The 27815-nt window shown below is 39.5% G+C and overlaps 1 protein-coding gene across 3 annotated transcripts in view; it reads right to left on the bottom strand.

The window, feature by feature from the left end:
* The window catches only part of myo7ab (myosin VIIAb), a 43770-nt gene extending 30949 nt beyond the window's left edge, over positions 1-12821 (bottom strand). For all 3 annotated transcript variants that reach the window (XM_085364079.1, XM_085364080.1, XM_085364081.1), the window contains exons 1-13: positions 12804-12821; positions 10232-10345; positions 9010-9162; positions 8334-8518; positions 7998-8119; positions 7747-7889; positions 6553-6666; positions 5664-5817; positions 5494-5570; positions 5233-5352; positions 4390-4532; positions 4089-4299; positions 3866-4001 (exon numbers count right to left, since the gene is read on the bottom strand). In XM_085364079.1, coding sequence (XP_085220205.1) covers positions 3866-4001; positions 4089-4299; positions 4390-4532; positions 5233-5352; positions 5494-5570; positions 5664-5817; positions 6553-6666; positions 7747-7889; positions 7998-8119; positions 8334-8518; positions 9010-9162; positions 10232-10345; positions 12804-12821 — 1690 coding nt within the window. The remainder of the gene's footprint in view (positions 1-3865; positions 4002-4088; positions 4300-4389; positions 4533-5232; positions 5353-5493; positions 5571-5663; positions 5818-6552; positions 6667-7746; positions 7890-7997; positions 8120-8333; positions 8519-9009; positions 9163-10231; positions 10346-12803) is intronic.
* Positions 12822-27815: the final 14994 nt, after the last annotated feature.

The raw sequence follows: 27815 nt of genomic DNA, 5'->3' as shown, positions 1-27815 counted from the left end.
GTGGCTTCAGTGTCTTGTCTTGAAGTTGAGAGGCCAATGGGCGGGTCCCCGTAGTGCCCGTAGTCACTTAAAGTCGCTGAATGTAATTGACTTTCAGTGGCTTCTGGACTAGGGATGGGTACCGGTATCATTCAATTCAATTCAATTCAATTTCTTTATTGTCCCACAAGGGGAAATTAGTTTAGCAGCAGGAGGATAAGAACAAACAGAACAATACTATAAAACAATAATAACAATAATGATAAAAAATTCAAGGACAATTATTTGCCATTAAGGAGACAAGACGCAGTAGGGATAAAAGAGACCTGGAGTCTTTTAGTCCTCCTCGGAGGTACTCTAAAACGGCGGCCGGAAGGCAACAACTCAAACTCACTGTGAAGTGGATGGTTCACACAATTAATAATAGAATGAGCCTTTCTAAGCACATTTCTATTGTAAATGGCCAAAAGTCCATCTTGCCAGCGCCCTGAAATTTTGCTAGCAGTTTTTACCAGAAGTCCCAACCGATTCTTGTTCTTCACCGTTAGGTTACCAAACCAGGCAGCGATACAAAAAGACATCACAGATTCGATAAAACTTCTATAAAACAAGGACAACATCTCAGATGAGACGTTAAAAGATCTCATTTTCCTTAAAAAGAACAGTCTTTGTTGAACTTTTTTAGTAGTGGCATCAGCATGAGATTCAAAACACAGTTTATGGTCAAGTACCACACCTAGATATTTATAACTCTCAACGATCCCAATATCGGCAGATTTAATGATAGTGGGTGATGAGCTATAAGAGGACTTCCTAAAATCAATAATCATGTCTTTAGTTTTTGACACATTAAGTGAAAGGAAGGACTCATCACACCAATTCACAAAATCATCTACAACCTGTCCATGGCCTGACTCGTCCCCCACTAGAAGACTGACGATCACTGTGTCGTCAGCAAACTTCAGGATGTGTCTGTTTGTGAAATTGCTGCGACACTCATTTGTGTACAGAATGAACAGAAGGGGAGAGAGGCAACAACCCTGGGGTGATCCAGTAGAGGAGGAGAGCACATCAGAAAAGACATGATTTACCCTCACACATTGTGACCTATTAGTCAGAAAGTCTGTCACCCAGCCGACCAGACTAGTGTCAAGCTTGAAATGATTGTAAAGCCTGTCAGCAAGTAAGAGGGGTTGAATTGTATTAAATGCAGATGAAAAGTCAGCAAATAATAATCTTGCATGGGTGTGGGGGGCCTCAAGATGCTTATACAAGAGATGCAGGAGTGTGACAACAGCATCCTCCACACCTCTCCCTGCTCTATAGATGAACTGGAAGGGGTCAAGATGGTGTTCAACATGCATTAAAATCTCCTTCTTAATTATCTTCTCAAATGTCTTCATCACTAAAGAAGTCAGAGCCACAGGCCTAAAATCATTCAGTGCCTTAGGAGAACTGCCCTTAGCAACAGGGACAATGATCGCATGTTTCCAAATTTTAGGTACTGTCTGTAGCTCTAAAGAAAGTGAGAAGATATAGTGAAAAATCCCACTCAGCTGATCAGCACAAGTTCTCAGTACCTGTCCACAGATGTTGTCAGGTCCAGGACTCTTGCTTTTGGTATGTCTAAAAAGATTAGCTACCCCTGTCTCATCAATACAAATAGATGGGGGAGTGATGGTCTTTTCCCTCAGTGTGCTGGTCTGCCTAGAACAATCATAGTTCTCAAAACGAAGGTAAAAACTGTTAAGACTGTCTGCCAGATGTTTGTCAGAGGTAAACCCCTCTAAGGTAATGCTGCTTTTACCTTTCGTCTGTAGCCCTGCCATTGTTGGCACCGGTTCTGACATAAACGGTAGTAACCAGACCGAAAAGCAGCGCACATTTCAGTGCTTTTTTTCCTGAGATGTCATACACTTTGGATTCTAGCCAATCATTTTACCTTTCCAAGGATAGTAGGCGGGCCCAGGTACGTACATTCTTTTAGAGCAGAACTACAGCTTAAAAATGCCCAAGGCGAAGCAGTCAAAATTCTGGCTGTACTCCACAGCAAAAGATGCAAACTCAGCAGCCTGCAACAAGTGCTTTAAGCTGATACTGTGCAAAGGAGGTAACACCTCGAATCTGATGAAACACCTGGTGACGCATAGCAGGTTTTTTTTAAGCCGAGAAATGCACCGTATTTGATAGCTTGCTGTGAGACCTCACACCGGCACATCTACTGCCGGTGTGGAGCCTGTTATCGGAACCGGAGTTAGCAACATCCCCCCAAGAACCCGAAGAGGAGAGTCCTGGCCCCTAGCCCTGCCAGTGTAGCAGAAATGATGACGGATGATGATGGCAGCAGCAGCCGTTCTTCTCTGCGTGAGTAGCTTAATGTTGTTCGTGTGTAATTTACGTTGAGTAGGCTAACCACGTTATTAAAATAATGCACATAAGGTGAACTAGCAAACACCATCGTAGTTACATGCGGCTGTCTTCTTGTTTGATGGCAAATACTCCCTTCACCCTGGCCAATAAGGCTAAAATTACCAAAGAAAAAGTGGAAAACAGCTAAAAATGAGAGGTTTTTGGACAAAGTATGTGTTTTTTCCATTGTTTAAGCACTGCTTCCAGCCAAGAGTGATACCATATATGACCTATAGCTGCAGAAAAGGCTAACATTGTTATTTTTTTTACAAACAAACAGCTAAACATAAGAGGTTTTTGGACAAGTTTGTGTTTTCCATTCTTTAAGCACCGGTTCGAGCACCGTTTAAGCACCGGCAACGTTTCAAAAGTACCGGTTTGGCACCAGTATCGGATAAAACCTAAACGATACCCATCCCTACTCTGGACGCTACATTGCTGCTAGTCACTTCCTGTGTGGATGCCCTTTTAAACTTTTCTCAACTACCAATGAGTGTGAAGGATATGACATTAACTTATGACAAGTTGGTAGACATGTTAGATGGTTACCAGGCAACCAGAGCCGACTCCCAGCATCAAAACGATGCACGATGAGTGAATCGCTTCCTGTGTCGATATCCCTTAAGACCGGAACATCTGGCTTAAATGATTTCTTTGTAACTATTCTTCTGGCATCTAAACTCTAAATTCTTGCTTTGATTTTTGCAGATGAAGAATTTCTGATTGAAACCGATATTTATCCTTAATATCCTCTTTAATGTAATTCTGAGTGAATCTTATGAAACAAAGTGTTCATTTTTGGACCAGCTCAGAGTATGTGATAATGATTAGTTTCTCCAGCAGCTGTAAGAGCCTGAGAGGTGAGAGCTCTGGTCAGATGTGATGAAGCATCTATTAAGACTGCTGTGGCCAAACACCCTCCATGAGACCCTCATCCGAACTGTCTGTGCTTCCTCAGAAAAAACTTCTTCAGACCAAAGTTATTTTTTAATCAATATGATCTTAATGTGCCTGCTGGTAACTTTCCCTACTGACCTTTTAAAAGTAATAACTCGGGAAGAACACATTTGTTTTGAGGAAACAAGAAAAATCCTGTCAGGACAGGTTGATTTCAGAATCAATATCCTCTCAGTGTGCCTGCTGCTAACTTTTCTGAATGACCTTTTGATAGAATGTTTATTTCACCCACTTGATTGAAAGACTCGGGAAAACAACCTTCAAAGGCCAAATTAGGGTCTGGAGTTACTGGAAATTTATGCTTCAGCGGGAAATCAACGTTGTAACCTGATGTGCACCTCCCTAGAAATGTAACTACACGTCAGGTCTATGCAACTTTTGTGACTGGTCTGTTCAGTACAGTCGATTCCTGCTGGCATTTTTAAACGTATCAGTGAGAGAATAAAAATCATTGCTTCAATATAAGTTTAAATCAGACAAACCAACACAAACAGAAAAAATCTGATGAACAGGGACGTACCTCTGGTCTCGTAATGTACCACTCCTGCAAAGTGCTGGATACCAAACTGGGTTTCGTAGCAGTTTTTAGGAGGAATGTAGTTGGAGTTGAGCTTGTGCTGAGAGTTGAGCTTATACAGCATCGTAGCATCAGTTCCCTGAAAAGAAAAAAAAAAACGCACATCAATCAAAGCCAAATTCAGTAAGACTTATCTTTACAAGTATCTACTAAATATCTGTTGCACCTTGGGAAACTTGCTCTCTTCATCTATGAGGGAGATGATGTTCATGGGTTTGTTGGCGATCATGTCCAATGCATCCTGGTTGTCTGTGAACTCAATGTGCTGCCAGCTGATGTCCTCCAGGTTGTATTCTTCCTGCTCCAGTTTAAAGACGTGGCGGACAAAGAATTGCTGCAAGTTCTCATTGGCGAAGTTGATGCACAGCTGCTCAAAACTACAGTGGAAAAAAAAAAAAGATGACAGCGTTAAACTAATAAAGTAGCATAAATGATCTACAAAAACACTCTTTTACACAACTTCTCACCTGTTGACGATAAAGTTCTCAAAGCCAAAGATGTCCAGCAAACCGATGGATCTTCGGATGATGGTACTCTCGCAGGAAGGAGGTCGGTATATGGCAGCATTAATCTTATCCACTATCCAGATAAACAACCTCCCGTAGATCCCCTGGATGACAGAATTCATGAACTTTGCTGAAGCAGACTCGCTCACCGCCTCCTAAGTGTGCTTCTTCATCACCATCATTGTCTTCGTTGTACGGCAACGTCATTAGCGTCATTAAGGTTCGGAGACTCCCAAAAATATTTTCCCACAGACCCTTTCCCAGACTTCACTCCAACATAAATACTTCATAGTTATTAGGAATGGGAAAATGTTACACAATTACCACCAAAGGTGTAGAAATAACAAGCAGTGTCCCATCCACCAGCATAGGGGGGTAAGTGGAGGGACACATTTTAAGGTAAGCCAGCACCTTCCAGGTCTGTGTGTGTATCGCACCTGTGCAGGCTCTCCTAACCAAGCTCCATAAAACCATCATGACAGTGACAACAAATGTCCATGCCTTGTAATATTATCTAGGGTCTTAAATTCTCGCCTGCTCTGCAGAATAAGTGAGTCTTGCATAGTTGTACATGAACGAGCTCTCCAACTTGCAGGTAATGGCTAAATTGGCTCTTTAGCTCACAGCAGATCTCCTGGAGAGTAAGTCAAGGACTCTGTTACCAGCTATAGCTGTAGAGTGTGTCTGCAGAAAGACAGACTCGTAGAAAGAAGAAGTTGGATTGTCTGGAGGACAATCACAACATGATCTGTGAAAGACTTGGTGATTACGTGTATTACCTCTAAAACAGGACAAAATCGGTACCTTAACAAAGGCGTCCCTGACATCCAGGCCTTGCTCCACACTTAGAGGGGTGACAACACTTTCACCACGTGTGACGAGGGTTCGTGTCGTCAAACACACCATCACATCTTTAGGCTCCACCTACGGTTCACAACGACCAACAAAAGCATCACCAAAAAAACTGCCAGATATCAATTTGAAAGAGATTTAAAGCCACTCTTTTCTAAGGAAGAACAGTAAAATGGTTGTGTGTCAATCATGTGTGTGAGAACAGTTACAGACCTCCATAAGCGACGCAGCGGTCACCAAGTCAGGAGATCTCACAACCACACAGGCGTCTAAATTATCATAGGTACGAGCTGAGGGAAGCAAGACAGAACATCGTTTTCTTCACAGGTTTGTAAAGTTTGCAAATTTTCTGATTTATGCTTCAGATTTGTGTATTCACGCACCCTCGAATCGCAGGTTTCCCATATGCAGGATGGCAGCCAGAAGCTTGGAAATCTCCCAGGTTTCTGTCTCGGTGAACATGAGAACCTTCATGGCTGACAGGATGCTGGAATAATCACTCAGGTCGTTACGACCGTCACACTTTGTGCAGCTACCCTGTGATATAAAAGAAATCCAACTTCAGGTCTGCTGTTTATGAGCAGAACCAGGCCAGCGGCTCCAGGTAACTGCAATGTGGCTTAATGGGTTTCACCTGACAGCTCCGAGTGAAATGCTCTGGGAAGCAGCTACGTGCTGCTCTTTATCGGAAACGGTAAATTAACTTTACATTATTATTATATTACTTATGATCCCTGAAGCTTTGTGCACAACATTTACTGCACCATTTATGTTTCTGTACTTTAGCTTCATTTTACCATCAGGACACAAGGGCACAGTCTTTTTCCACTCACTGTTTTTATTGTAACCTCATGCATTAATTGAGACATACTTTATTATGATTGGTAATTTTTTCTTTTACTAAAATAACACTTTGTTAATCCTTTGGTTGTGGAGGACCGGAGAGGGTGCACTACATACTGGAGCAAGAACATAAAGAGCTTTAAAGACAAGAGAGTGATTTTAAAAGCAACATGTAAGCTGAAAGGCACCAGTGTGTTCTCTCCTTCCAGGCCCAGTAAACACTCAGACTGTAGAGGTTTGAAATATATTGAGGTTAATTAAAAACATTTTTAATAGAGCAGATAGCAGAGCACTGCAGTAGTCCACCCTGTTATAAACAAACAACACAGTGATGTTCAAAGTGCTAAACTCAGCTGTATGATGGGTACATCGATTTCTTAATTACTCATTTTTATCACTAAAAATGAGTAATTAACTGGCGAGACTCACCATAGTGAGGTAGGAGTAGTCTGTGGCAAGGCCCAGGCCCAGCTTTGACTTCATTTCAGGAGCCATGCCCTTCAACATGCAGTAGAAAATATGGTAGTTTCTCTCATCTGGAGCCTGCAGGAGCAAGAAAGAAGCAAACTCTGTATGTCCGACACACAATATGCTATGCACATGTAAGCAGCATCTACGTGATACTGTTTACGTATCATAAAGAGTATATATTATTAATCTTGGACCAGTATTTATTTTTTTTGTATGTAATATGTCCACATATGCAGGGAGACTGAATAGTTCATCTGCCCCTGTTTAATTAATGATAAATAAATGACTAATTACACACTTTGATTCAGCTGTGAAGAGTTTGATTGTAGCTTGCCTCCACCAGTGTGTGAATGTGTGTGTGAATGGGTGGATGATTGGGTGTGTAAAGCGCTTTGGGGTCCCTAGGCAGGACTAGTAAAAGCGCTATACAAATACAGGCCATTTACCATTAAATATAACAACTCCTGTGAGCACCAAAGTGAAGGCAGCTGCTGTATAAACAAATAATAAATGACAAACTAGTAAAACATTAAGACAGGTGAGACTCCCTCCTGTTAAAAGGGAGTTTTTCTGATTGTCTGATTGTTTGTGTTTTCTTTCTACTATCGTAGGGTCTTTATCTTACTACCTTACAACAACTTAGGCAACGGTTGCTGTGCTTTGGAGCTATATTAATAAAACTGAATTTAAATAAATTGAAAATAATCACAAACCCAAACAAACAAAATCACCATCCAACGTCTTGCAGTTTTAGTTAAATTAATAATTTAATTCTTCAATATTTATTGCAAATATGTGCACAATATCTTCTCTATTTGTTTATTATTTGGCTAATGTGTCATTTATTTTAGTAGTAAAAACAGTCATCATATAAACTTGAGACTGTATGTCTGTCATTGATGTCAGACTTTTGATTTTGTAAAAAAATATTAAACTGTATTTATCTAAGGTTTAGAAGCAGGATCACAACTGCTAGACTCGCTGTCAGATAACCTCTACCCAGGAGCAGCCATCAATCTTCACTCAGCCCCATCCCAAACTGCATTCTCAGGTCTAGATCATTGCTTACCATCCATCTGTCTACAAATGTTGACTAATTGTGGTTGGAGTTGTGAAAGATTTAACATATTTAATCTGGATCTGGTTTCTCACCTGTCGACACACGCGGGACTTCTCCAGCAGGTACTGCTCTATTTTGGCTCCTTCAATGGCCCCTCGCTTGTTGAAGTGGATATCTATGTACTTCCCAAAGCGACTGGAGTTGTCATTTCGAATTGTCTTGGCATTGCCGAAAGCTGAAGAAATTGACAAACCAGACGATGAAGGTGACCCATGACACTTTCTTCCATGTTCACTGTCCATTCGTGGACTGAAGGTGATCTTTTTTGGAGTTTAATGCTTACCTTCGAGGATAGGCGTGGCTTCTAGGACTTGCTGCTCTATCCAGGAGTGCTGCCCGCTGATGGCAGCGAGGAACTGCAGAATCAGCTTTGTGCTCTCAGTCTTCCCAGCTCCAGACTCACCGCTGCCTCATAAAGAAAACAGTGACACAGTCATGCAATAAACATGATGATTTCATTACAAATAAACTATTCAAACAGCAGCAGCACACAAAGGATACTAACTATGACCAGCCTTTTTAACCAACAGAGGCTTGCAGATTAACTGCAGAGTTTTTCCTGTTTAGAAATGGCGCACGTCCATCACTTTGAGTTCTTATGAAATGATCAAGCACAAACCTGATGATGCAGCACTGGTCCTTGTTGTTCCGCTGCATGTTGAAGTAACAGTTGTCTGCGATGGCGAATATGTGCGGCGGCATCTCGCCGATCTTCTTATTGGTGTAGAGGCGGATCTGGTCTGGAGTATAGATGGGCAGCAGCTGGTAAGGGTTGACTGCTACCAGTATTGAGCCTGTATACGTCTGCAGACACCCAAAGACAGACGAAAGTCGATGTTTTAAACATGAGATAGATCAAAAACTCAGGGACAAAATATGTGAATCAAACACTACTGACAGGGTATAAAACAAAATTTTATGCTCTCCAAAATATATGAGATGATTATAAAAATAATGTCTCTATTATTCCTATTTAGTGGTCTTAACTTTGACTTACTAGCATTTCTAAGATTGGGTGTTTTACAAGTACAAATGCCTGTTTCTATCGGTGAACCTCCGGTCAAACAGCAAGGAAGGGACGTTCTGTTTTATTTATAGCAACAAGTAAATGCTGCTGTTGCTGGGCGCTTAAGATACAAGTAAACAGATTAACCTGAATAAGACCTTAACTGGGCCAAAGCCAGTGGTTACTGCTTTGCTGAACACGCGAGTAAAAGGCCTGGAAGTTACAGAAACTAATTGCACCTCAGGCGATCGTAAATGCAGCTGCGTTGGTGCCACAAAGGGAAACTTACGTAGATGACGCATTCATTATAGCGGATTAGCAGGTTACGGAGGATGCCAGCTTCATTGAGGTCACCCAGACGGATCATGTCCTCCACCCCATGTATGGAGGTTGGGTGCATGGGTTTGATGTTGGTGGCATTTTGAGGGGAAATCCAGTGCTCCTGCATTGGTGAGGAATGAGGAAGCAGATTAGAGGAACAAAGGCCTCAAAAGCCACATGAAGTCACACTGACTCATCCTTCTTTGACGGAAAGAATTAATTGGCAGTTTTGTGTCATTTTAAAAGGACAAAAAAATCTCTACGGTACCTGTCATATAAACAGATTGAGGGTACAGTGGTGTTTAGACGGGGAATGAAAAACAAAAAACAAAACAAAAAAAACTTAAAAAAAGACAAAACAAAGTTCAAAAGCCAAAGGAAACCATATCGGGAACACACTAGAAACAAGAGATCAGAACACAGTACAACGTAACAAAGAACACAGGCAAACTGAGGCTAAAAATACACATGACACAAGGAGGTAAGTGGAAACAGGAGGGGAACTAAACACAACTGAACACAATTAAGTTAAATGACAGAAACTAGAGACAATGCATGGGAGACTAAGTAAAACACAAACTAAATAGAAACACTGAACATGAAGCGAGAAACTGATGGATCAAACTCTAATACAAACAGAAGCTCGAACTAAGAAACAAGGGCTCAAAATACTAAGGGAACACATGAAGAAAAACGAAAGTAATAAGTGAACTAAGAATGAAGCAAATACTCAAAAAAGTTCAAACCATTTAAAACCCATGATCATGAAAAGCATTACAAATTATTGGACGCAGATTAGGTTTAATGGTCTAATACAATACAAGTGTGCAACAGCAAAACACAGTCTGAGTTTTGGACTCTGAATTCAGGTCTATTGTTAACTATTCGTGATTTATTTAGAATCTAAGCTTGTGCGTTTAGAGCTCTTAGTTTATAAATTTCAGATTTTTTTCCTCTGTTTTTGGCCTTTAGTTCTTATTACTTGTGTTCTCTGGTTTTTGTCGTATCCTGTCATCAAGTCCTCGCTCTGTGTGTGTATATAGCGTCAGTCCACTTTCAGTCCTTATCACAGTATCTACGCAGTCTCCCTTGTTTTCATATTTGAAAAACCTAAATTCTAGTTTCTCTTGTTTATGTAGTCTACCTTGGAGTACTGCTTTCAGGTCCTTCCTGCTTTTCTGCAAACTTACCCGGCCTTCATCATCCAGAACCTGGATCTGTCCAGAGTCGCACAGTTTGACCACGGCTCCCACGGGGACGTCAAACTCCCGGCCCGTTTTAAGATCCAGCCACACATAGTCCCCCTGGATTACAAAACTTTAGTTAAAGACTGCAGGAAGTAATAGAATAACATCATAATATCAGAGTAAACTGAAGCTGAATGATTTTTTTTATCTCCCTGGGGAAGTTCAGAGCACTTGTTAAAAAAAATCTGTAACCAAAGATGTCAACTGTTTGTAATCATATAATTTCTTATCTCATACTTATACTTTAACTCTTTTTATTCCTAGATGTTATTTTGAAATTTGAGCAGAAAACATCAGGTTTTCCCCGTAACAGCTGTAAAACCTGATGAGCTGCATGTGCTTTAGCTGTACGTGACATTTGTTATGGTCTCCTTGTCTGCATTCAACTATTTGAATATACATGTTGGATAACCAGGAAATATCAGTTGCACCACACACCCAGTTACCCAGTTTTTCAGCTGCCAACTAGTTACATTTTTGAGGATTTAGCCTGAAAAAAGGATTTAAACTTGACCACATCCACCAGGAAGGCCATGATGTAACACTGAGACTTAGGTAACCCTACGTAACAACAAATAAGGCTTAATTTTCCTGAGGTGGAACCAACACTTAGCAAAAACCATGACTGAGCAGGTTGCTACAGGAGGTATTAAAAATCTACAAAACAGTCAACCAATCATGGCACTGACTGTGCCATTAGACATACTATGAAAAGCAAGCCCCCTGGAGATGAACACAGCCGACCCTAAAAAAGTGCATTTATCATCTTAGACGTGTCAGCACAGAGGTCATTTTGTGTTTTGCCAATGAATGACAAACACGAGGTGTCATTTAGATGTAAATCAGAAGGGGAGCTGGTATAAACCTCATCATAACACTGCAGCACGATGCTCAGCGTTCATCCCCACAGTCTAGACTGTGACCTTAAAGATGCTATTTTTGCTTCCATTTAACAACATCCAGATGTCTCCCACTCGAATGAGATTCATAGCCGTGGCTCTGAGCTGAGATTGAAACGGTGCAGGAGTGTCTGAGTCGTGCCCTGCAGGACTCTCGGGGGAGAAAGGCACTGGCATCTAGTTATTGAAAGGGAAACTATTGATGGCCTGATATGAGGTAACTGCCCAGCTTTTTCTATATTTAGTGTGTCAGGACTGTGGAGCTCATGCTGAATAAATCATTCTTGCTCACAATTTGATTTTCGGTTGTTTCTTTTTACATTTTAATTTAATTTAAAATCATTAAACCTGCTGGCTGGCCCACCATAACAAACAAACATTCCCATAAGACACTAAAATGTCAGGTTAAACTGACCTACTTGCATGAGTTGATGCTAAAGAGACCTAAACTATGCTTTTTGTGTTAAAGTAGTAGAGCCACAATCTGGATTTTAAGCCGATCTTTTATGAACAGAGGCACTGGCAAGGTTGATGTAACGATTATGGCCTCTCATAATAATAATATGGAAGAAGAAAATGAACGAGTTCAGTAACCTTCCGCCCTCCTTCAATAAATCCCAAATGATCCTTCAGACAGACAGTAAAAAAGTGCTGCCGTGCTCAGATATTCACCTACTGACTTCTGAGCCCTTACAAAATTGAGTTTAATTTTCCCTTCTTAAATAATCAAACACAGAATACTGTGTATCAAGTTTGTGGTTATGGCAGAGGCTTAAGTCATTAGGGAAAGCTCTGTACCTCAGTGGAAAATCAAAAGAAACCATCATAATACAAATGCACTGAAGCGTGATCACCCTAACCTCAACTCTAACCCTCAGCAAAAATAACTTCTCCTGAGTCTCTGCGATTAGACAAAAAATAAAATCAATGACAAACAAAAAGAATTAAAAACACTAGTCTGTTTAGCCTTTCTCTAAAAAATAATATTATGGTAGAGTCAGCATCTAAGAAGACTTAGACCTCAGACAATTAAAGCATCTGATATGAAATAACTTGAAATTTCAAATTATTTTCTCAAAATTTTGAGATAGTAACCCAAACTTTTGACTTATGGATCCATGCAAAAAAAATTTTCTCCACTGGCAAAAACACTGGTCCACTGGTCGCTACGTAAAAATCTTTTGGCGAGTAATGCATTGAAAAGTTCCTTGTAATTGCTTTGTTCTCCAATATATTTTTTGTTATCAACTTGGGTGCAAATACTCTCCAAATACTCGCAGAGAGGTAGGGAAACTGCAAAAAGTATGATGCAAACCAGAAACTGAGACTCATTTCCTTCAAAGTAAAATCTGTGCCTCTCTGCTACAACAAATAAACTGCTGATGTCAATGTCTAACCAGGTCCCATTACAACATGGACACCAACAGAAACTCCACCTAAGTTTAAAAATAATAAATATCAGCAAAGGAAAAAATATTACCTGACTTTTTACATTAATGTCCATCCATAATTCCCACAGAACGTTTGTACAGAAACGAACTTAAGAACTTACTTTTAATACACGGACAGGACAAAGAGGTTGGAAGACATTCAGAACCATTTGGTACAGGACCCACCTGTTGCAGAATGACCATGGTTCAGCCTCGTGTTGATTCCAGGTCATCAGAAGTCACCATATGAGGGCTCTAAAATGAAACCAGTCACAGACATCACATTAACTTTGAGACAACAGACTGCATCTACTTCGAGTAAACTGAAGCTGAATGATTTTTTTTATCTCCCTGGGGAAGTTCAGAGCACTTGTTAAAAAAAATCTGTAACCAAAGATGTCAACTGTTTGTAATCATATAATTTCTTATCTCATACTTATACTTTAACTCTTTTTATTCCTAGATGTTATTTTGAAATTTGAGCAGAAAACATCAGGTTTTCCCCGTAACAGCTGCAAAACCTGATGAGCTGCATGTGCCTTAGCTGTACGTGACATTTGTTATGGTCTCCTTGTCTGCATTCAACTATTTGAATATACATGTTGGATAACCAGGAAATATCAGTTGCACCACACACCCAGTTACCCAGTTTTTCAGCTGCCAACTAGTTACATTTTTGAGGATTTAGCCTGAAAAAAGGATTTAAACTTGACCACATCCACCAGGAAGGCCATGATGTAACACTGAGACTTAGGTAACCCTACGTAACAACAAATAAGGCTTAATTTTCCTGAGGTGGAACCAACACTTAGCAAAAACCATGACTGAGCAGGTTGCTACAGGAGGTATTAAAAATCTACAAAACAGTGTTGTAGATTGGACACCAATCTACAACAACTTCGTATGTATGAATTACACATTTTTATACACACAGTTTGAGGGAAAGTCACCAAAACAAAGACTGTTCAACAGGTTTTTTTGGATAACGAGATGAGAGAACAGATGAGGGGGGAAAAAAACAGGATACACAAGTTTTTCATGTTCTTTGCCACGTGGGGTTGAGACCAAGAAAAAACAACGTCTACTTTTAATTCATTATGATATATTATGCTTTTTTCCACCTCTATACTATTAACTCTACTCAAAATAGGCACTTCCTCTCATTTTAAGCCAGCTTTCCTTTGATTTGCTGCTTCCCCCAGTCTGAAACGAGCTGAAACATGGATGATTTTTGAAGACTAACAGTTGCCAACACGAGAGTATGTCAGCATTAGCAATGTACACAAAAGATATCTAAGTTTATATTGTTGTCAGCCTGTGCTGCCATCATCAACCCCAATTTATTACAAACCATCTACAGTATTTTTGCAGGTGCGTAAGATTGAAGTTATGACTGCGTTCATTTATTTTTGGAGCATTTAGGAGCAAATCTAAGCTGTCCTGACACAAACATTAGGCTTCCTATCACCTACAAAGCTGTTATGGTGAACATTTTTGGCTAACTCCCACCAATACAGAGCAGTATTATCATTATTATCATTCTTTTAGATTCATGTTGAATTGTAGACTCTGTTTTAGCTTTGTTTGAGCCTCCACCCATTCCTAATGAAAACATGTCAGTCTATAGCTTCAAAAAGCTCCACTGATCTCAAAGGGCAATGGACTGCATTTGTGGTAGAGCTGTGTGCCATAAAATCACTACAAAAGTTGCAGAGACTGTGTACACCAGACACATTTCGTATTGCACACTTAAATAAACTAGATCAGAGACGTGCTATAGTTCGTGATGGGTTTTAGGAGCCGTAAGAGGTCTGAGATCTAATATGAGGAGGTGAACAAAAAGTCTGATCACCATCAGTCCTTTCAGAGCCGAGACACACAGTCCTGTGGTTCAACCAGTGAAGGAAACAGGGGGCGGGTGCAGAGTTTAAAGGGTCTGATAGGGGCTGTTAAAGGCTTACTGGGATTCCTGGGGCTAATCCCATCGCTTAAGTACGAGGCATACCGGTAGTTGTTGCAGCTATGATTTTCCTTCCACATGAGGCTGTCTTACTGTTTTTGTACTCATTTATATTAAAGGTGATGTGGCTGTTACATATAGTGGGATACGTGTTTATAGTGGCCTTTTTGTTTAAGGAACTATAGAAGAGGAATTGTTAGTCTTTAAAGGTTTGTATTTTGTACTGACTATAGCACACACAGAAAAACTACTAGAGTATGAGTGACACAAGGTAATTAAACAAGGCGAGGTTTGGAGCTGTTAGAAAACAAATAGATTGGTTTGAATTAATAAAGGCAGGATGAATGAGGTGGGCGAATGGAGAAATAAAACTAAGATGACTGCTTCTCTGATAATTCATTCTGAGGAGAAACAAACACGTTAGTAATATAAATAGCCTGTGTGGCCAGAGAAGAAACACAATGACCCAGAGGATATGAGTGATGAAGATAAACCATGTCACGGGGGAGGGGCTAAATCTACTAAATACCCATTGGAGCACTAATAAATCTATTAACATTTATTTAGACTGCAAAGAAAACTGTATTAAAGTCTGATTATATGCACATAAAAAATAAGCTTCATGTGGTGAAGTGAAGCTACTGAAGGGCAATAGAGTTGATATACAAGTAATTACCAGTCACAATATGTTCAGCTTAGACCAAGACAGAGCTTCTAATCCAGAACCACAGGGTGCCAATCTGGCAACTGTCCCAAACACAGACACTTAGCTCTCCACCTGACTTTACAATGTGGACTGGAGTCACCGTGGCCTCACATTTTTCCAGTAGTTTTTATTTAAATTTTATTTTAATTATAAGTATTTATTCAAACACCTTTTCTCTCTTTTTTAAGAGTGAAAGAGAAAAAATGTAATAAAAAACAGGAACGGGACTTAGTAAAGATATAAATACAATTAAACAATAAAAAGAAAATAAATAAGGTACAGTAAGTAATGCAAAGGTACATTTGGGAAAACTATGATGTAATGTCATGGAGAAGGTGACTCTTCCATTGTAAAAATTAGTCTCACTTTATAATACAGCCAGCAACTAAGGGCGTAATCCCACTGTAATCAGACAAATTTCAATGCATTTTATTTGAAGTTACATGTGATTATAGCTCCTGAAAAGTAGGCAAACTAGAATAAAGGGGTCCTTAGTGAAGTTTTTACAGGAAAAAGGAACTTACTAGACTGTTATGTAAATGTAAGTACTGTGCAAGTTGTTTTAAGTAATGCACATGCAATTTCATGTTATTTTTGCAGAAGAACAAACACTATTTCCCCATTTTTTTTTTTTACATCTTTATTTAGTATTCATTATGTTATTGTGCGTGACGGATGTTCTATTATTCAACTGTCCTGAAAAATGCAGTGTATTTACAATGTAAGATGAAGAAATTGTTTGTTTTACTGCAAAATTACCTCAAAATGAAAGAGTACTTAAATTACTCCCAGATTAATTTGTTTCCTTTCCTGTGAAATACCTGAAGTTATACAACATTTAAAGCTACTTATACACTAAAAGCATTAACAGGCTGATTTCTGTTGACATATGTTGACAAAAAAAAATAAAGAAACCAAATAAATTTCTTGTGTATTTTTATGTTATTTAAATTTTGTAAGTACACACACTGTTTATGTTTTTACTAATATTCCAGTTCGCTAAAATATTTTCCTCACTCAGTTTTAGTTTTTAGTTTAGTTTTCCGCTTACGTTTCTAAAACCTCTGAGGTTGATCTGTGAAAAGGCAGCGAAAGACATCCCTGTTTACTCTGACAATTTAATCAAGTGTTTGCAGCAGTCCTGCTTTTATGACATTTACTTTTCAGGTTTTCAACTCTTGCACAAATATTAACCACCAATTTTATTTTCTGTGTTCTATTGTAACTTTACTCCAAAAGACTTGTACGTCAAATTTTGTGAACTTTTATGTCCTGTTTTCTTTTTAAAATGCTGCTTTGTTTAAATGTACTTTGCAATTCCTGGGTGTAAAAAGCAATATATAATTCAATATTTTTTGCCTGCTTACTAACACTGCCTTGTTTAATAAAAAAGTAATAATAATATAATAAAGGATCCAAACCATTATCACAGTAACCTATGTAACTGACATGCTTTTGCATTGAGCTGCTTATGAAGAGGATGCTGTGACACAATGTGATCTGTTGGAGGTAATCCCCATTTATTCTGATAGCAGCAAAGGATAAGCAACATCATGTAAGGAAACTGCCTGACTTTGAATTTCTGTGCAGAAACAGCGCAAAAGTTGTCTCAATTCACCAGAACCTGAACATATTTATGAGCGAGACATAATACTGATATATTGGGGTAACACTGAAAATAGGAGGGAAAAAATAAGTACAAAAAGTTCCTAAAGTAGAACCTAAATCATTTATAGGGAGAAATAAAAGAGAAGATAAAAGTGCTGTGGAGCTTAGAGGTCAGCCAGGTATATGAAATACTTTAGTAGTTCAACAGATTTTGTTCACAAGAGTACAAGAAATTTTACAACACCACTTAAATCCGTATCATTAAATTCTTCTTCTTTCATTTGCTCCCTGTTGGGGTCACCACAGCAGATCATCTGCCTCCACCTCACCCCTGCCTCACACAAACCCTCTGCATGTGCTCCTTCACTACATCCATAAATCCATCCTTTGACCGACATATCCACTCTCCCAACTCTGTACATGTCCAAACCATCTCAGCAGTCCTTCCCTAACTTTGTCTGCAAACTGTTCAACCTGCAAACATTAGGCTCATAAACAGGTGAGAAAATTGATCATGAAACCATGAAAAAGTAGGCCAGTCTTGAAACTACAGCCTCTTAAGAAACAAACAAAACAAAACATAACAACCCTCATTGTTGATATATTTTACCAGATCAAAAGCCGAAGTTGCATAGCGTATAACAATCATTGGGGAAAGGTGTGTCCATCATGCATCGTGTGACAATTCTAAGAGTTTAATGTGCTAAAAAAATAAAAAATCATGTTTTTGTATTACTCTTATGGGTTGTGATAGATCTCCGCTGATCGCTCATTTTAAAAAATGCACCATTTTTAACTACTGGTTACTACTGGATAACATCATTTCACCATGATGCTGGTGAAAAACAAAATCACTTCTTCTTAAATAAATGACATCAGCAATAGTGTATAAAAAAATGTAAACGCTCTTATCTGTTCTTTTGTTTATTATTATACATTTTCTGCCGAGTTTGTTCTTGACTTTTCTTTTTGATAGTCCCTCGACTTCTCTTCCATGATTACCTTCAGCTGTGTTCCCCTGATGTTTCCCATCTTCCCTTTTGTATAATTAAACCCTCAAACTGCTTGTGTTCTTATTCTGTAACACTGACTGTCTGAGCTTTTTATCTGCCGGTGAGTTTTCCCCTCATCTGCAGTCTGGAGTTTTGGACTCTTGCCCCAATAAAGATGTGGGTTTTTTTGTTTATAAGTTTTGTTGTCTATATTTGGGAGCGTTTGACCGTCCTGTGATGTCTGCCTTTTGTGATAGGGAGTACTGCGGCATCCCACCTTCCCACAGCCTTGCTGATAGATGCTAGGATATTTAACTAAAACTAAAAACACGAAGCTCATGTTTGTGGCTTCAGAGGAAAACGCTTAAAAATTCAATGCCAATGTTGAGATATTCTAATCTGCATGAAATCAGGGCACTGAATAGAAAACCAACATTAGCGTCGTAGTTAATGAGGCTACAAACCGGCTGATAGGCCACAAAAGGCTGACAGATCTTGATTGAATAATTAAGCACCTGCCAGGTGTTGTTTGTGTCTTAGTCTTATAATCAGCTGTCACTGGGCAATTTTTTCTCTTTTTTTTCACTTGCCAAAATCTAAAAAAGTTTACTAATAGAAATTGCACATAACATATTAACTTTCCTGCTGTTTTTCTGCCTAACAACTATTTCTTCAACCTCTACTTCTTACGAGACCCAGAGTCACTCTGGTCTGAGATTTTCATGTAACGGCTGAGAGAAATCTTTAAGTCCCCGGCTGCTAATCTGTGTGTGTGGCCTCTAATGCTATTCGAACAAGTGTTTGCACAGCACATGCGTCCGCTGTGACTCACATGGCAGGGATTCACAGGCTCCGGCGCACAGGGGCGCGCAACGTTCATCATTGATCAAGAGAGTTCAGGAGACTCATTTCCATGAGGTCAAGTGCTTCAGTGTCTGCAAAACACAACATAGGAGAACCTCAAAAGTCAATAAAAATACTCAAACGGGGCACGTCAGCAACATCTAAAGGTACTTTTTACTCAGCTGTTTCCCTACTTCTAGGATCTACCTTTTATATGTCAAACATATGGTGAGCCAATAAAATTGATTAAACTGTGTACATTGGTGCCAATTTGACAAACCGCAATCATATAGTTCTCTAAAGACTGCAATCTCTGAGAAGGCTCATGTGTGTTGTATGTGTGCACAAATGATTTATGTGGTAATGCATTCAAGCATGGCCCAATCCAACCCACCGTTGGGTCACAGGGTGACAGGTACGGTTCACCCTAGAGAGGTCACCCGTCTGCCGCTGGTCTTCTAACTTCATATTTAAACTGACCTAAATCTAAAGCTATTTAAACTCTTTACAATGAAGTTGTAAAGGCCCAACCCTTTGGTTTGCTAATAAAAAATTATTTTTTTTCATATAATAGTGTTAGATATGTTTGCTCTCTTGGATCACAGGCAGACTCGCTGGTTCAACTTTGCAACTTCTTGGTGTTTTCCTCACGTATCCCATCTTGATTTTGCATAAAAATTAAATTATTGAGCTCTGAAACAGCTGTTAAATCCCCCCCAACTCAGAATATCTACACTTGTGGTTGAAAACCATCCAAAATGTGCTAGAAAAGGAGCACCTTGAGTAAAGAGCTGAAACAATCAATTAATAAGTTTGGGGATTATCAAATTAAAAATGCCATTCTCTAGTTTCAGCTTCTTCAATGGGAGAACCTCCTGCTGCCATAATTGAGTTTGAAAAGCTCTCAGCGTTTGACGTTTGTATTCACTGCTCCTCTCTAACCTGCTGTAATGCATGAATGATGTTCCTCTGTGCCGCTTTCATTGGTTTTTGCTCTCAAAGAGACACTTAAAAACGTTCCTATGTGACAAGAGGTGATCTCTAATCTAATTTAGAAGAAACCATCCAGACTTCATGGAATAAATACACAGTGCAGCCAGATCTATTTATTTTGAGGGAAACACAATGGCTGCTTTAAGTGCTGGCACAGGACAAAGTGAGCAATAAGAGGCTTTGGTCTAAAGCTATAGCAGAGCAGCGGCCCTCTGGCCTAATAAGCCCTCAGGCCTCGACCCATGTTCGTCTGCCCCACTTACCTCTCAGCACAATTCATAAGATCCACTATTCTTCTCTTCTATCCTCTGTTGTCTTCTGCCCAAAGTTAACAGGATGGCTGAAGAAGGGCTGGAGAAGAAACTGGAGAATTAAGTAGTTTTCTCTGCTCCTGTCGTTTTCTTAGATCTTTCCAACAGACTTCTGCTCTTCTGGTTGCGTTGTGGTCGCAGCCTCCTGCAGGTGGCTTGCAGCCCTCTCACAGTCTGATGTCTGGGACAGTAACAGGGCTCTCGAGACTCTCTTGCTGCGTCTCATTCATGGCTGCTGATCCTGATTAGCTGGGAGGGTGGAGCCTGTTGGTGGCACATACTGTACAGGGATCAGCTGGGGGAAGGAGGTGAAGAGGGAGGTGAACCAGGTCATGATTTCCAAGTTCTGGTTCTGGAATGAATTTTAAAGGGAATGCAGATCGTCTGATGCGCAGGTTTTAAATTGTGTAGATTATCTGCCTTTTTGTGTCTTGTTTATGATCAGAACCTCCCCTGTGTCCTTTTGTATACTGTTTAGACCCATTCATCTAACCCGAGGGTGCAACACACAGTGGTGGGTGAGGTCTTTCAGGTTTGTAATGAATCTCAGTGCTCCATGACAGATGCATGCATGCAAATAACACTGCTTTAATTCAGCTCTTAATAAATATATTATATATGGCAGGGGTGTCAAACAAAGTCCAGGGCCAGAATCAGCTCAGCAAAAACTCCGATCTGGCCCACTGGAAGGCTTTGGAAAATATGAAGTACATGGATTTTGCACTTTGAACTGTATTTTCTTAAGATTTACAGAATTTTCATCACCAAACAGGTACATGATGGATAAACAATTAAATGACAGAAAATGCTAAATAGGTAATTTCTACCATAGGAAAAAAAGAAAAAAAAAGATTATAAATACAGGCCAGTGTGGGCATTTTACACATCATGTAGCAGAGGCACACTGTTGAAATTGTACTTAATTCACTCATATTAAGATATTTCAAGGATTAAATGTTTAGTTAAATTTCTGCACACTGGCATAAAGTGGAGTTTCACTAGTCCGCCCACCTTAAGGTCAAAGTGGGCCGTATGTGGCCCACGATGTAACATGAATTTGACATCCCTGATACATAGAGTAACATTGTTACACGTAACTGTATGAAGGGATTCCATCATATTTTAATCTGAAAATATCTGGCTTTTTAAATTTCCTGTTCTGAAAACTCAGTTTTTAATTTCTGTCATGGAGAACAAAAATCAGGCACCGGGTGAGAGCTCAGCCTATACTTTTATATAACACAGTGAAGTTCAATTGATTATTCACAGATTTTGTTATTAATTATTCATAACATAGGTCCAAGTTTTCTTGTCTTCTTCCCCGTTTGCCTGAGTGTGTCAGAGTGCGCCGAGCTGATATCAGGCCACTTTTGTGTTTCTTAGCAGAGAGACCTCCTTAAATGATCATGTGTCACAACTTCACCGTTTATTTAGATTTATTTTAATAGTTTAAATATATTTCAGCAAAACTTCTGCTGTGTGATGATTTCAGGAATCATCAACAGCTGATACAGAGTGTCTGAAAGGACCCTAAACTAAGAAACTATGACTCAGTGTTCAAAGGACTGAATAATCCACTGTATCAGTAGTGTAGATATCAGTGTCAGTATTGTGTTGGATCGATATTAGAGGAACAGGATCGATGCTTTAGTTTGGTCTTTTTAGTATAGACATTGCTCTTTTTTCATGAAAAGGCAGCTCTGTTTGTGCAAGCATCGATCCCCCCATGCATTCACACGTTCTTTACAACAGATTTTCTTTACTTAAGGCTGTAATCTTTTTCGTATTTTATTCTCCAGAGCAGGTTTTGTTTTTATAGTGGCTTCCTATCTGCCTCTTTTTTCTAATTAAATTGGTGTAATGTGATGGAGGTCTTTATCATTCGGAAAATCTATAAAATTTACAAAATTACAATTGTATTCCGTTACGTTACTCAATGAGAGTAACATATTGTGAATACTTTGGATTGCTTAATATTTTATCATGCTTTTTACAACTACATGAATGCACTATTGCTGTGGTAAAGGGACCTCTGGCTAATACGATTCGGTGTTGGGTTTGTAGCCGAAAACTAGCTTTACTTTGTCTGGGTCAACTTTGCTAGCGAGAGACAAAGGCTGCTTATTGTTTCGGAGGAAAACACGAACACAGTGTACAGTCGAGTCTTACTTACAACTGGGCTCGTCAGGCACTCTTTTTGGCTGCAGTGGTTATTATTATATTTACATTCTTCCGTCTCCCCTTTCTAGTAGGTCATTTGTTGAATAATCATTTAAAAAAAATATTTCTTCACGTCATTATGCGTGAAGTAGGGGTGACATGGGCTGCGAGATTGAGACACAGGCATTATTAGCCTCTAAATGCGTGTTTCGTTTGGGTTTAGACCAGCGTGAAATTACCAAAAATAGACAGGGCATAGCCTACCATATGAAACAGGAAAAGACTGCTGTATAATCTATCAGTTTCAACAACGTAACTGTATTCTGAATACCACCTTTTTAAATGGTAAGTGTAAATACGTAACGCCGGTACATGTATTCCGTTACTCCCCAACACTGCCCGTGTCTATTTGTTGTTCTAAACTGAATTTTTAAATGCTGTAAACAAAAAAGAAAAAAGAAGAAGTACTCACCTTTGAGTTAAATTTGCAAAAATTGCAAAAATTATGACAGACCCAGAATAAGTTTTCCCGTTTTATTTCAAAGTCATGCCACAAGTTGACATTAAATACAAAAGAAAAAATAATAATTTCAGATCTTAGCTATAAAATAACCACAGTGTAACCGAGAACCAAATTAAAACGAACAAGTGTTAAAAAAAACAGAACAAAAAGTAAAGCTCACGCTGAAAAAGAAGACACAGACAAGCACACAGTACAGAACATACAGCACGGCTCTCTGATACCTAGCTATCAGTAAACACGGTAGTTGGGAGTGGATATATAAAATTAACAAGGTTATAAAATACTGATAAAAGATACTTGTTATAAAGACCATAGCATTTTCTAGAAGAGTCACCATGCAGTAGGTATTCCAGTCTCCAGTTAATAAACAGCAGAAAAATACAAGAATCACAAGCTCATTCCTTGAGTGGACAAGACTTCGAGCTCAGATTAAAAATGTCAGAGTGTCAAATTCGGTACGGCCTACATGATGCTGTCGTTAGGATGAACGTGATATCTGGTGCAGCCGCTTCTCGACTCCAATTTAGACTCATGCAGCAAGCTGACGAGGCTGTAAGATCAGCACGCAAGCAGTCGTTCTGTCTAGAAATGATAAGCGCTCTAAATCCAACATGTTTTCACTTGATTCCTACTTCCATTGAACCTTGTGTGCATCATGACTGCAGGTGTCTTCGCTCTTCTTAAAGATTTGGGAGCCTTAACTGGTTATTCATACCAGAGAAGAAGAGAAGGATGACTTAAGAGATGAGGCTCACTCAGGCTCTTTTGTGCTGAACCATCAGCAGTCCTGACCTCTCATCTTCATTTTCCCTCTCTCCGCCTTGCATCTATGCTCTCCTAAACCTTCTTTATCTCTGGATTGTTCCCTTTCTGCATGTATGAAAGGTGTGCTTGATCATTGTGTAGTCCTTTCAATTTCACAAAACACCTGCAAACTGCTTGAAGTCCCCAATCAATCTATGTCATAAGTTTCTTATGCCCCTATTAGAGGCAGGTGACTGGCACTTGGACAATGACACAGATTTTGTAATTTTGTTTCTCTACACCACCTCAGTGAATTTCTACATCAAATAATCAAGATGTGACTAAAGTACAGACTTTACTAAAAGGGCTGTATTAACTGTTCAGGACATTTTTATACATAGTTCCTCATTTCAGAGGCTCAAAAGTAATAGAACAGTTGATTGATGAGCTGTTCTGTGGTTTTTCATGACAAATCAAGCAGATAAAACATCCTAAGAACCTCCAAACTTAGGATTCAATCAGACCCACATTTTTTTGTCACTACTTCTTTTTTTTAACCTATCAAAACATGACTTCAGAAACCAGTGGGTGATCATCACATCACAGAAGCTACATTCATATTTTTTAATCCTAAACGTGTTGGTAAAACTACTGTGCAGTGGGCATGTCTGACTTCCAGAAGAATCGAGGCCCTGTAGTTTATTGATGATGGGACTGCTGATAGAAGTAGCAGGATGATATAGTCTCTGCACGAATGGATAATGGCTCAAAGCAAACCCCAAGAGTAAGAAAAGTTTCTGAAATAATGCAATTCTGTTGTTAAAACTCTTGAACTAAAGCTTAAAGTCTGCACTTCAATCACACCTTGTTTGCTTGATTTTAAATCCACTTTGGTGGTGTACAGAAGTAAAGAAACAAGATCCGAATACTTATGGATCTAACTGTAACTCACACAAGGCATTATGGGAGAAGGAATAAGGGAAACAATCGGATTCCTTTACACATTCTAGCTGATCACTAGAGGTTGTGAACACAAAGTGCATTCACTTGAAATGAGTGTCTAGGATATAAGCATCCACCAGAAAGATGGATCTCATGATAAAAACTAATAAGTCAAGTTCCTGCTACTTTTATATACATACTGTATACTGCTGGATACTAAATACAAAATATTAGAAAACTGGTTACTGTTTCCATGCATGCAAGTGTGCAACACAAGCCTTTTACTTCACACAGTATGTTTATCAAAGTAGCAAGTGGGTTTTTACGGCACTCTGAGAACTGAAAATGAACACTCTGTGATTCGTGGTGGCGCGAGCAGATCTGAAGTGTTTTTGCTACATGCACTGGCATTTTTGGATTCGTACAAAAGTCGCCGCCGCTGTGACTAATTCGGCTTCATTCAAACAGTTTCTTCAAACCTGCTTTGGCGTGGCCATGCAGAAAATCTACACAGAAGACTGATACGCTTTACAGCAACTGTCAAAAAAAAGGTCCAGACACTCCAACAAAGCCTGGTCTGTGTAAGTGTGTGCTTGTGTTTGTGTGTGCGTGTGTCTGTGTGGTGGTTAACAGTGAAAGCCATTAAACACTTTTGGCAAAAGGATTACAATGTGCAACAATTACAATGATCGACACGGTGACAAAAGGCAGAAACAAAACTGAGCATGTAGTGAGGAACAAAAGCATTTGTCCAACTCAAACACTCCATCACCCACAATGCATCTCTTCAAAATAAAACACCTTTTTTTTTGGCACATGAGTTGGGGCTCGGACTCCGTACTCTTATGATTGCTAAATCTAGTGCCTAAATACTCACATGTGTCGCAGCTGTCAACTTCAGTGTTAGCCGTTATATTTCTGCGTCACTTCTGTATGAATAAAGAAACAGCCGGAGCCGCGAACCATTGATTGGAAACCTCATAGTACAGAACTGGCATCACCTGAAGGGACACTCAGAGGGAAATAAAATCCAGGTTGGCTGATGGGAAGCTTGTACTTCTGAATAAAAATAATGTCCTGTTCAGTCCCTGTCAGAGTTGATGAAAAATAATCTCCCTTCACTTATCTGCTGTTATACTCAACAACAAAAAAATAAGGGCCATATCTATCCATCCATTTTTCCTAACTGATTATCCGAATCCCAGCTCTCACTAGGTGAGAAGCGAGGCACACTCTGGACAGATGGCAGGTCCATCGCAGGGTTAACAGAGACTGACTGCCACTCACGCCATTCATGAATGCTAACAGACAGGGTGAAAATTAGCATCCCCCAGTCTCAGGCCATGATGGAAAAGGGCGGAGTACTACTCCAGGAAGTGGTGGAGCTTAAGTATCTTGTGGTCCTATTCACAAGTTGGAGAAAAGCAGAGCAGTCTGTCGCAGTAAAGACAGACCTGAGGGTATTCATTTACTGATCGATTTGTGTTTCTATCCTCGCCTATGTATACAAGTGGTAGGAATGAACTTCCTCTGAAAAGTGCCAGGAATCTACAGACACGCTGAGGAGCTCAGGCATTTTTAGGAATTAGACATAAGAGTAGGAGAGAATCTGGTTTGGTCATTTCTTGTCTTCCAAACACATCCACAGTCATCCATTTCCCATTTAACATACACATTTGTGCAAGAAATGCCAAAGAAATAGGAATCATAGATAAGGAACACTGCTGGGCAACAAGCAATGCATTTCGTGTAACCTGCAGTAAACAGACTGATGATTGGAGAGGGGGAGGGGGACCATATGGGCTAATTGAGTCCCATGTGATTTGTCTGTAAGCAACCTCATTGGTTAAAACACCAAAACTACAGCCCGTCACAGCAACATGTTTACCAGGAAGAGGGTATTTGTCTGATTCCAGCTTATATCTTTGTATCTTATATCTTTCATATCTGACAACTACATTTCACTCATAGAGAAGAGGCTGTGTTTTCTGAAAAATAAATCCCAAGCAAAAAATTTAAGACCCAGAACACTGACATTTGAGGTTGCAAAAGCATTTCCAGAATCCTCACATCTCGAACCATTTCAACAAAAGATTTTTAGTCTCCTGCACAGTAAAAGAACAATAAAAAATTACTTTCAAGCTATTTTCTTTCGTGAAGCCTTGCCAATTTTGTTACTCAGCATCAGCATAGTTTCTTATGAAGTCTGGTTAATTTTGCATTTATTTAAGAAGGATGCAGGTCATTTACATAGTCTGTATATAAAGATGGAAATGGACACGGTTTAGTTTGTAGATTCAGCATTTTTGAAGCCTTCACATCAGAGTTTTGGCCACGACTATGGTATTTTATTGGAGCCAGAATTTAGAAAAGACGATGGAGGGGAGCTTTTGGATAACCCATTAAAATGCATCAAAAGGCACCAAGAGCAAAAACAAGGTCGAGTGATTTAGTTTGGTGGCGGTGAAGTCAGACAGCTGCTGACTACAGCTGTTGTCTGCAAACAAAGCGACCACATCCCTAAATTTTAAGCATTACCAAATCCAAACAGGTGAGTTGAACATTCACCTCGCATTCATTCGATATGAAGACAGAAATCGTGTTCTGGACTATACACACTTTCTTTTTTAACTCTGTAAACCTGGGCAATTTTAACAGAGCACAATGACTCGTTTTGGAGCCCCAAGTGGCCGATATATGAAATGCAGTTTTTGCCTTAATGCTTTTTTTCTAATTTACATCTGCAACTTAAAGGTTGAAAATTTTTATCGTGTGGGAAAAACAATATTTGGTGGTTAGAAAATACTTTAAGGATTCAGAAAATACCCAAAAGATCAAAAGATACTTCTTTTTCAGGAAAAATAAAAGCTCTGTATCACAACACCCGTGCATACATTTGGCACTGATAATCTTCCGCAATAAATTCATTTATCTGAGCTGTCTGATTTTTTTTAGCACATAGACAAAAATGATCTTTACACTGTTTTGGACAAAGAGAAACTCATTTTAACCAAACTAAATTAACCACAGCTGGGACTTCACTGCCTTGCAGTAGGCCACTCTGTGTGAGGGAGGGGGAAAGCCTTCTTTGTTTACCCAAACACCTCTTTTTCACAGTAGGTGTTGGTTAGGAGGGAACTCTGCATCGATACCACTGAAGAGCCTGCCTTTATTTAAACAAGTTCAGGAGCCAAACATAAAGTGGTGAAAGCTGGAGTAACCTCTGCTCTTCCCATAGTCACAGGTTCCAACTTCAGGATCAATTTTATGTTGCAGAGCTTGCCTGTTTTCAGAGAAGTGCATGGAACTGATTGGCAGAATAAAGAGGAAATACTCTGCAAATAAAAACCGGCAGGCTGTCTAATCTCACACTGCTCTGCACTTACAGTCTCCAACACTGGCTGTTTGCACTGTTA

Source organism: Diplotaxodon limnothrissa, linkage group LG10, assembly GCF_057381915.1.
Source record: "Diplotaxodon limnothrissa isolate DT_005_m linkage group LG10, D_limnothrissa_male_GT1.1, whole genome shotgun sequence".
Lineage (NCBI taxonomy): Eukaryota > Metazoa > Chordata > Actinopteri > Cichliformes > Cichlidae > Diplotaxodon > Diplotaxodon limnothrissa.
Note: the sequence above shows the minus strand (reverse complement) of the source record. Positions and strands in the feature narration are given on the sequence as shown.